General features: G+C 38.7%; 1 protein-coding gene across 1 annotated transcript; it reads left to right on the forward strand.

Annotated features, from left to right (window-relative positions):
* Positions 1-8,314: 8,314 nt before the first annotated feature.
* Positions 8,315-8,945, forward strand: LOC307095148 (fatty acid-binding protein 5-like). Its single transcript, XM_079764362.1, has one exon. It carries the CDS (start codon positions 8,424-8,426, stop codon positions 8,763-8,765), a length of 342 nt encoding a protein of 113 aa, XP_079620488.1. The 5' UTR covers positions 8,315-8,423; the 3' UTR covers positions 8,766-8,945.
* Positions 8,946-11,198: the final 2,253 nt, after the last annotated feature.

Consider the following 11,198-nt stretch of genomic DNA (forward strand, 5'->3'; position numbering starts at 1 on the left):
AGGAAACTTAAGCACACTTGTGTTTAGTAAGTTGTCCAAGGTCATGTAGATAGCAAGTGGAGGAGCTGGACAGTCTGGCTTCAAACTTTGAACCTTGTTCTAAAATGCCTTGCAATTGGTGCTTTTCAAATAGTTTTCTTGAAATATAAAGAAATACAATTTTATATAGAAAACCAACATACCAAAGTTAATGATTTTACAAACTCTACCTCAGGGAACTAAAATCTACCCAGAGGCTTTCTTCCATGTGTTTCAGAAGTAGCTATGTAATTACTTAATTTACCACTGTTGCTTCCTTTAGGTCATAATTGGAATCATTGTTTCTGTAGAGGATTTAGGATCTTCTCTTTTCTTCAACGTAGATTACCTTGATTGATCCTAAACTCAGGAAGCTTCTATCAAGGTTCTCCCTGGTAAATGGGAAATACTGTGTATTTTCTCTAAATGTCATTTAGTGTATATGCTCAAAACTGAGGAAATTTTAAGTCTGCTTGTCCTTTTTGTTTAATCATGGTTTTTACTTTAACTGATTGGCATAAAACTATAAACAACCTGTTATGTCTTTATTTTTATTTAGCCATTTTGTGTAAAATTTATTATTAATATTTTATTTTAAATAAATATGTTTTTCTTCAAATATTCTGTAGCCAAAAAATGTGTTGCTCTTTAAAAGAGTAATTTGACTATTCCAGGGACTGAATAGTCAATGAAAATCTATTAAAAATAAAGATCCTTTATATAGAATTATGCTTTGCAGGCAAGTTTGGGACATACTAGTACAGTCACTCCAAGAAGGGGGACATTTCCACTTCTTGTATAGTTCATCACTGTAGCAAACTCTAGTGCTTAAGACTCTTTGTTTCATTTTACCATTTTAGGGAGCAGTGCTTTGCTATGGATGATAGTTTTAGTTGGTGACATTAAGGCCAGATAGGAAGTGGCTAGACAGAGAGTTTTAATGTTTAGTAAAACCATAGATCATGAGTTTTCCTTAAAGAAGTTTTGTGGTGGTGGTCCACTCTGAAACTGATAGTACTTGTTTATGAGTCAAATCTGGAATGATCCAGGTTTTGCTGACATTAGAAAAAAAATTTTAAATAACTTTGAAATTTGCCCACTGCCTACCTCAGATTGATAGAGAGAATCCTGGCACAATATTTTTCATGCTTGATTTTGTTCTTCAAAGGCACAATATTCCTTTGATAGAAGGATTCTGGTTGGCCAAAGACAAATTATAAACTCCTGTCAGTAATGGACCTTGAAAAAATATTTCTGTAAAAGTCCTCTCAAGAGAATACATTAGGGGTCAGCAAACTTTTTTCTGTAAAGGACCAGATAAGTATTACATACAGTCTCCACTACAATTACTTAACTCTGCCATTACAGCATGAAAGCAGTGTTAGGTAAGAAATATAACTTTATTATGTTATGAAATATTCTTCTTTTGATTTTCAACCATTTAAAAAATTTTTAAAAGAGAAACATCAATGTGAAAGCGAGACACTGATTAGCTGCCTCCAGCATGCCCCCTCTTGTGGATTGAGCCCATATTTGAGCTTGTGCCCTGAGTTGGAATCAAACCATCAACCTTTTGGTGCATGGGATGATGCCCAACGAACAGAGGCCAGGATGATTTTCAATTATTTTATAATATAAAAAACATTCTTAGCTTGCAGACCATACATAAAGTGATTGTAGTCCAATTTTGGCCCATGGGTAACAGTTTGAAAGCCTCTGGGATATAGAAAATGAATGTTTACTATAATCTCATGTCTTGTACTCTTTCCCATAAAATGAAACCAAAACCACCAATTCTTGGCTGAAAGTAAAGGTGTAAACCATTAGATGGCCTATATATGTTTTCTTATTAATCTAATCAACCTCTTATTTCAAGTGATAGCATTGGCAGAACCGTAATCATAATAGAAGCCGACCAAATAAGGGATGTGAGTCAGAAAATCAGAGACTACAGAATGCTGGGCATCTTCTCCAGCACATATATCCATCATAGCACCAGCGACTGGCATTGATAGATCAGCGTATTACTAAGTCTCTTCTTTTGAAAAACACACTAGACAGCTAAAACATACAGTTTTATAGTTACTGGGTCATCAATCTAAATTCTGTTAGTGAAAGGCTTGGCTTTGTATGGAATTACCATGTTAAGAGATAGGATCAAGGTCTTGGTTAAGAGTACAAAGGAAAACAAAGATTGTTATTTCTTTCTGTGCTTAGAACTATCTTCTAGAATTGGTTTGTTCATTCATTAACTTATTCATTTTAACAACTATGTGTCAAGCACTATCCTAATCATTTGATACATATGATCTCATTGAATCCTTTGCATCAATCCCCTTTTCAAATGAATACAATGAAATTTATGGAAGTTAAATGACTTGTCCATTGTCACATAGATGATATGTGGTAGAACTTTGATTCAAATATCTGGTCTGTTGATTGGAAATCTTGAGATCTCCCAGGAATACCGTGTTGGGACAAATATAGGGCAGTGGCCTGCTACTATATAACACAGGAGAAGTTTGGAGATAAGACTTACTTAAAGCAAAGAGAGAGTTGAAGTAATGGCTAGAATAACTCAATTTGTTGTTAAATGAAAGTCCATCCCCTTCTAGATTATTATCTTCTCTCTCTCTCTCTCTCTCTCTCTCTCTCTCTCGCTCGCTCACTCTCGCTCTCACTATCTTTAGCTCTTTGTGGTGTGCAGAGGTATAAGCTTTGTCTAGCTGGTGCAATAATTCTGATATTTAATCCTAACCATTTTTTCCCACTTGATTCATTTCCTCCATACTCTTTCATCCCAAACTCAGGTCCTTTATGAAGAATGGAACACATTCCCCTAGGGCATGTAAATTCTTAAAACATCTAACTTTGCCCTAACAGGTTTGGCTCAGTGGATAGAGTGTCGGCCTGTGAACTGAAAGGTCCCAGGTTTGATTCCGGTCAAGGTCATGTACCTTGGTTGTGGGCACATCCCAGTGGGGGCTGTGCAGGAGGCAGCTGATCGATGTTTCTCTCTCATCGATGTTTTTAACTCTCTATCTCTCTCCCTTCCTCTCTGTAAAAAATCAATAAAATATCTTTTAAAGAAAACAGCTAACTTCCTTAGTGGAAGATTGCTGTATACAATGTGAGCTCTAAGGGTTGAAACTATTCCCTGGGACACAGTCACAGTCAATTTTTTGATTCTCTGGCATAGCATGTGAGCCCCTGATAGTAGGTAGAGGTATCTTGGGAAAGAGATGCCAAGTTCCACTGTTGAGTGGCATAGTTAGAGTGAACCTTACTTCAGGTTATCTTGACAAGTCAGTGCTTTTAGTTGGTTCTCCTATTGCTCAGCACAAAAGTTGAATCCTCTATGTTTGTTAAGAGTTATGTAGGGTACTACTCCTTAGTGGATATATATATATATATATATATATATATATATATATATATATATATACTAGAAGCCTGGTGCACGAAATTCGTGCACGGCGGGGGTTTGTCCCTCAGCCGAGCCTGTACCCTCTCCAATCTGGGACTCCTGGAGGGATGTCCGACTGCCCATTTAGGCCCGATCCTGGTGGGATCGGGCCTAAACGGGCAGTCGGACATCCCTCTCACAATCCAGGACTGCTGGCTCCCAACTGCTTGCCTGCCTGCCTTCCTGATTGCCCCTAACCGCTTCTGCCCGCCAGCCTGATCACCCCCTAACCACTCCGCTGCCAGCCTGGTTGATGCTTAACTGCTCCCCTAGCAGCCTGTTTGCCCCCAACTTCCCTCCTCTGCCAGCCTGGTCACCCCTAACTGCCCTCTCCTGCAGGGTTGATCACCTCCAACTGCCCTCCCTTGCAGGCTTGGTCCCTCTCAACTGCCCTCCCTTGCAGGCCGGGTGCCTCCCAACTGCCCTCTCCTGCTGGCCATCTTGTGGTGGCCATGTTGTGTCCACATGGGGGCAGGATCTTTGACCACATGGGGGCAGCTATATTGTGTGTTGCAGTGATGATCAATCTATATATTACTCTTTTATTAGATAGGATAGAGGCCTGGTGCATGGGTGGGGGCCAGCTGGTTTTCCCTGAAGGGTGTCACAGATAAGGGTGGGGGTTCCCTTGGGGTGTGGGGCGACCTGAGCGAGGGGCCTGTGGTGGTTTGCAGGCCAGCCACGCCCCCTGGCAACCCAAGCAGAGGCCCTGGTATCTGGAATTTATTTTCCTTCTACAATTGAAACTTTGTAGCCTTAAGCGGGTGAGCACGGCCAGGGTGTGTGGAAAGCTTTGCTTCCCCTGTTGCCGCCGGCAACCCTGGCCTGCTCTCTCAAGCTCCATTCTGCTGCCATTTGTTTGAATTTGTTTACCTTCTATAATTGAAACTTTGTAGCTTAAGTGGAGGCTTAGGCCTGCAACGGCTATGGAAAGCTTGGCTTCCTCTGTTACCTGGGAAACCTTGCTCTCTGTGGCTGTAGCCATCTTGGATTGGGGTTAATTTGCATACTCACCCTGATTGGCTGGTGGGCGTGGCCTGGCTGGTGGGCTGGCTTATGTAGCGGAGTGATGGTTAATTTGCATATTACCATTTTATTAGAGAGGATATATATATATATATATATATATCCATACATACATATACATATATACATATATACATATATACATATATACATATATACATATATACATATATACATATATACATATATACCCTGGATGCTGAGCTATGTAAATCAGGTATGCAAGTCAAAAGAAAGAAATCCCTAATTTGGCATTTGGTTTTTGAAACAGTTTAGTTTAACGGTTAGGATCAGAGAACTGTAGAACTAGATTGCCTTAGTTCAATTCTCTACTGTAAGCTGTGTGACATTGGCCAATTTACTTAACCTGTCTTTTACTTATTTCCATATCAATAAAATTAGTATAACTACCTTCCGTATAATATTTTAGTGAAGATTAAGTAACTTAAATATTGTAAAGTGGTTAGAATGATGCTTGCTTACAATAAGACCTCTATAGGTGTTACCTATTCTTTCTATGATTACATAAATTATATCATTGGCCTGATTGAGAGCAAACTCTGAGGCTTCATCTGCTCAGAAAGTATAGTAGATAGACTAAATAGCACTGGCCTAGGAGTGAGAATGCCCCTGTTTGAGTCTTGGCTCTGTCACTTGTAACCTGTATGGCTTTGGAGAAAGAAGCTCTTTCATAATGTTGAGGAGAATGGGTTGGCATCAGACCATACATAAAGAAGAGTTTGAAGAGCAAGTTTTGTGGAAGAGAAGGTGTAGAAGAAGAGTAGGGTAAGGAGATAAGAATCATCATTCTTAGACCATGATGAAGCAGCAAGAATGATCTTGGTCTATAACACTAATAACCTTCAGCATTGTGGACATCTGTCTTTACACCTCAGCTCCAGTACTTTTTAGCTGTGTAACAATTTGGGTAAATCACTTATTCTCATATCTCTACAGAAGAGATCATAAGTAGTACCTGTTCAAAATGAGAAGAATGCATGCTTATAAAACAAAATAAATTATGCTTGCACATACCAAAGGCTCAATAAATGTTAACTATCATTATCAAAGTCATCACCTGTGGAACTTTATGTTAAAGATAAGGATACTGAAGCCCAGGAGAAGTGACTTTGTCAAGGTCAGTGAACTAATTAGTAACTAGAAGACAGATCACCTGACATCTAAATGACTATTATTTCCATCACAGCAAACTGTCTTTTAACTTCCTATATAATTAGAGCTTGGCAATTTTTGTATTATATATAGAATATCCAAAAGGAGCATAATCCCTTCTTTTCTATTTTATAAGGTTGTTTCTTGCTATTGAGTTCAGTCTTATTCTCTCTTTTATGCCTGAGGAAAGGTGCTCTGTCACTTCTGGCCCATGGACACTCCATAGATGTGAATTACTATTGGTGACTATGCTCAATAATGTATTTGGGAATTGATAATATCTCAGCCCTCATTGAAGAGCTCCTGCAAGATTATTGCCCAATAGTTGCATCTATTCTTGAGCACTTCTTATTCCAATAGTCTCTACCAGTTCAATGTGTTGGGCTATAAAATATATAGTGAAAGTTTCTTAATTAAGGATCAAGTAGCTCTGAGGACAATAGTATAGTTTGCAGGAAAAGAGGTTTGAGCTATAACCTTGTAATAGTTCCTTCATCCAGACAAGGGGAGGTCTATCTTAGGTTTGGGCGTTTCATGAAGAGGATCCCTCTACCCACCTCCCCTTCCATTCTACACAGCCACCTTTATCAAGTACACTAGATTTGCGCCCTGTCACTCTCCTCACAAAAATTTGCCTTCTTCACAGGACAATTTTCCCCTCTAAATTTCCTAATTTTACTTTGTAAACCTGAAACTTTGCTTCAGAAGGTGGAGACACTGCCTCTATTCTAGTCAAATCTCTTTAACTCTAGTCCAATATTCCTAATAGATGGAGCTGAAGTTGATTTCCTCACTAAATTCCCTAAGAATTAAGCATTAGAAACAATTTAATATTTCATATATATAAATGATATTTTCCCTAGCAGCAAGGTTTTTCCTTGGCTCCTTAAAAAGAAACAAAATAAATGAATATGTCATTATTAGGCTAAGAAACATTTTTCTCTTTTCTAAGTCTGCTCTGAATGACAAGAGCCACCATCTCAAGTATTTCTCAAGGTGAAGGTCATTCAATTGGACCAATATATAAGAATAAAACTGTCTCTTCCAGTAAAACATTTAGGTATATTAGGAAAATTTGTACACTGATATCAAGAATGTATCCACTAAAATCATCCTGACCTATATATCATGAGGTATTTTTCAATAAATACTACAAGAGCTAAGACAAATATTGTAGACTTAATCTGATAAATTGTCATTTTACAGATTGTGGATTAATCAGACCAGGTCTACACTAGCAAAATGAAGGTGATGAATCTAGTTAATTATCTTGACTATCCAAGTGAATACATTTCAATTGCTTTCACTTCCTGGATCTTTCAGATAAAAGCCTATTTTGGTTTAAAATATTTGGATAAATTGTTTAGTTTACAATTTCTCTCTGACAATGAAACTCCATCACAGGCATAATGGAAAAAAAAATGCTTATGGGCCTTGGCACTACATTGCATTATAAAGCCTCCTTGTCGTGCCATGTTGAAATTTCTTAATGGTGGTATACAACACCATTTCCTTAGAAAATAAAGGAAGCATCTAATAAAGATAATGGATGTTCAGAAAACATGAGTGGGAGTAAAATCACTTTCTTCTTTGGGTGGGAATAAGGGGCACTGACTTTACCAGGCTATCACTTACTGTCATCAGCCATGCTATCACTAAGCATGGATTAATTTGTTTCCTTCTTCGTCTTGTAAGTTGCAGTGAACTGACTAAGGTATGAATGCATACAAGACACAGGCAGAACTGGTTGCAGGGAACATCAAGTAGATCAGGTGTGCTTTCAGCAGTATGTGCCTCTGTCCCTTCTTTGCTTTTCCTAGTAACTTCCTGATGTACAGGAGCATTTCACTTGGCTGTACTGTATTCCTTTTCACATCTGCCTGTGTGACCCATTACTCTAGGTCCTGCTTCTTGCTGAATGTATTTGAGCTGAGGTTGTTTATGACCCATAATCACTAATGTAATAAACTTTCTAAACCTACATTTACACTATCTTTTACTCATGGGAGTGAGTCAGGTGTGATTTCCAGTCATTGTGGTCGAACTAGTAGGAGAGAAATTGGAGGTCAGGGAGGTCTTTCCAGTACTCAACTCATCCCACAGAGATCACTGCCTAACCTGCCTATGCATAAGGATAAATCCAGAATAGACTATGTTTACCATGCATAAAACACAGAAGGAACATAAACGCTCTAGTTAGGTGTTAGAATATATATTTTACTATGCTCAGTTTCTCGAGTTTAACCTTGTATTTATTTGTACAGCCACATTTAAACCTTAAGTAGATTTCTTTCAGAGAGAGTTTAAAAGACAGCACTTTTCAACTTGAATACACTTATGACTCACCAGAGAGAATTTTGTTGAAAGTCAGATTTGATGGGACCTGAGATAATGCATTTCTAATGCAAGTGTCTAGGTGATTCAGACACTGGTAGTCTATGGACAACACTGAAGAGCATACGTCTTCTACAGAAGGTGTTCTCAAACTGGATCCCATAGAGCTTAGGATTCTATGTGATGCCTCAGGGGCTAACTCAGAAGCATGAATGTGTAACTAAGGACATGAAGCTCTGGAAAATTCCTCCTTCACTCTTTTTCAAAAAAATTATAGTTTGCCACGCTCGCCATCACCGCACTCCGCTCCGCCTATGTCCCGCACGACTCCGCGCCCACCATAGCCTCCATCCAGCAGCTGGTAGGGAGATGGCGCTTAGTGGAGAGCAAAGGCTTCGACGAGTACATGAAGGAATTAGGCATGGGGATGGCACTGCGGAAAATGGGCGCCATGGCCAAGCCAGACTGTGTCATCTCTTCCGACGGCCAACATCTCACCGTCAAAACCAAGAGCACATTGAAGACCACCCAGTTCTCATGCAACCTGGGAGAGAAGTTTGAAGAGACTACAGCAGATGGCAGGAAAACTCAGACCGTCTGCAACTTCGTCAATGGCGCGCTGGTCCAGCACCAGGAGTGGGACGGGAAGGAGAGCACCATCACGCGGCGGCTGGAGGGCGGGAAGCTAGTGGTGGAATGCGTCATGAACAATGTCAACTGCACTCGGGTCTATGAGAAAGTGGAATAAAAATCCCATCATCCTTCCAGACGGGAATTAGCCATGAGGATAACCAAGCTCAGTTCAATGAGCAAATATCTCCACGCCTTTTCCCCATTACTGTGTTCAGTTATCACAACCATTTTACCTGCAGCTGTTTCTGAGTTGGTTTAATTAAGATCGACCATTTCGTTAGTAAATAAATGTGTTTATGCTATTAAAATAATTATAGTTAACTTTTGTATGTTTAATATAATGGGATCCTGAATATGAGTTTATTAAAGAGATAACAGACTTTGATTGCTAAAAATGCAAACAAATAACAAAATCAACAATAAAAAAGTGATCTCAGGTATTTCACAAGGTAAAGGTCATTCATTTAAGAAAATTGCCTCTGGTAAAGAAATATTAGGTAGGTATCTTTGGGATATTTGATTACTCGTGTGAGTATTCCCTTATTAAACTCCAAATTTCCTAGTAGGCTGATCCAAATAAAAAAGTAGATTATAAAATGGGAAATATGATTTGTCTATGATTATACAACTAGTCAGTTAGTTGTTGTAAAACAAATAAAATAGAGCTAGATGTCAGATATGCCTTTCTGTTTTGGCTGTATACTAATATATGGGTGACCTAGGACATGTTCTCACTTTGGTACATATGTCTTCTCCTTGGTAAAGGAAGAAAATAATTCTTTCCCTAGCCAATCCACAAGATTGTGTAAAGTTGAAAGAAAATCATATGTAGACTGTTACAGGGCAAGGTTAGGAACAGGGAAAGCTGTTAGGAGAACTGCTGAAATAATTTAGGGGAGAGATTATAAAGGCTTGGCTAGTATGGTAAAGGTGGAGGTAGGGCCAGGTCATATTTAGGTATTCCCAAGTGAAAGTGGACAGGATATGTTGATGAATTAGATGTGAGGTGTCAGGAAAGAGAGGTCATTTAGTTGATTAAGATATTTTTTAACTTTTTTTATTGATTAAGGTATTACTTGTGTCCATATCTCCCTATTGCCCCCCCACCCCACTCCCATACATGTCCTCACCTCCCAATGTCTTGCGTCCATTGGTTATGCTTACATGCATGCATACAAGTCCTTCAGTTGATCTCTTACATCTCCCCCCTCGCCAACCCTCCCTCTGTAATTTGAGTTTGTTTGATGCTTCTCTGCCTCTGTATCTATCTTTTTGTTCATCAGGTTATAATGTTCTTTATTTTCCATAAATGAGTGAGATCATGTAGTAATTTTCTTTCATTGACTGGCTTATTTCACTTAGCATAATGCTCTCCAGGTCCATCCATGCTGCTGCAAAATGGTAAGAATTCCTTCTTTTTTAAAGCAGCATAGCATTCCATTGTGTAGATGTACCATAGTTTTCTAATCCAGTCATTTACTGAAGGGCACTTAGGCTGTTTCTAAATCTTAGCTATGGTTAATTGTGCTGCTATGAACATAGGGGTGCATATATCCTTTCAGATTGGTGTTTCTAGTTTCTTGGGATATATTCCTAGAAGTGGGATTACTGTGTTAAATGGGAGTTCCATTTTTAGTTTTTTGAGGAAACTCCATAATGTTCTCCACAGTGGCTGCACCAGTCTGCATTCCCACCAGCAGTGCATGAGGGTTCCTTTTCTCTGCATCCTTGCCAGCACTTGTCCTTTGTTGATTTGTTGATGATAGCCATTCTGAGATGTGTGAGATGGTACTGCATTGTCATTTTGATTTGCTTTGTTGTTTTGTTGATGGTTTATTTTGCTGTGCAGAAGCTTTTTATTTTGATGTAGTCCCATTTGTGTATTTTCTCTTTAGTTTCTATTGCCCCAGGAGCTGTATTGGTGAAGATATTGCTTTGGCAAATGTCTGAGATTTTTCTGACTGTGTATTCCCCTAGTATTTTTATGGCTTCCCATCTTACATTTAAGTCTTTTATCCATTTTGAGTTTATTATTGTGTATGGTGTAAGTTGGTGGTCTAGTTTCATTTTTTTTGCATGTATCTGTACAATTTTCCCAACACCATTTATTGAAGAGACTGTTTTGACTCCATTGTATGCTCTTGCCTCCTTTGTCAAATATTAATTGAGCATAGTGTTTTGGGTTGATTATTGGGTTCTCTATTCTATTTCATTGATCTATATGTCTGTTCTTATGCCAGTACCAGGCAGTTTTGAGAACAGTGGCTTTGTAATACAGCTTGATATCTGGTATTGAGATCCCTCCTACATTGCTCTTCTTTCTCAGGATTAACGCTGCTATTCGAGGTCTTTTTTTTTTTATTCCAGATTAATTTTTGGAGAGTTCGTTCTAGGTCTGTGAAATATGCCATTGGTATTTTAATGGGTAGTGCATTTAATCTATAGATTGTTTTGGATAGTATGGACATTTCAATGATGTTGATTCTACCAATCCATGAACACAGTATGTTCTTCCATCTATTTATGTCTTCCTCTATCTCTTTTTTCA

This window comes from Cnephaeus nilssonii (assembly GCF_951640355.1).
Source record: "Cnephaeus nilssonii genome assembly, chromosome: X".
NCBI lineage: Eukaryota > Metazoa > Chordata > Mammalia > Chiroptera > Vespertilionidae > Cnephaeus > Cnephaeus nilssonii.

Excerpts from the sequence above, each read along its gene's own strand:
- LOC307095148 (XM_079764362.1), top strand. The coding sequence starts at position 8,424 with ATGAAGGAATTAGGCATGGGGATGGCACTGCGGAAAATGGGCGCCATG.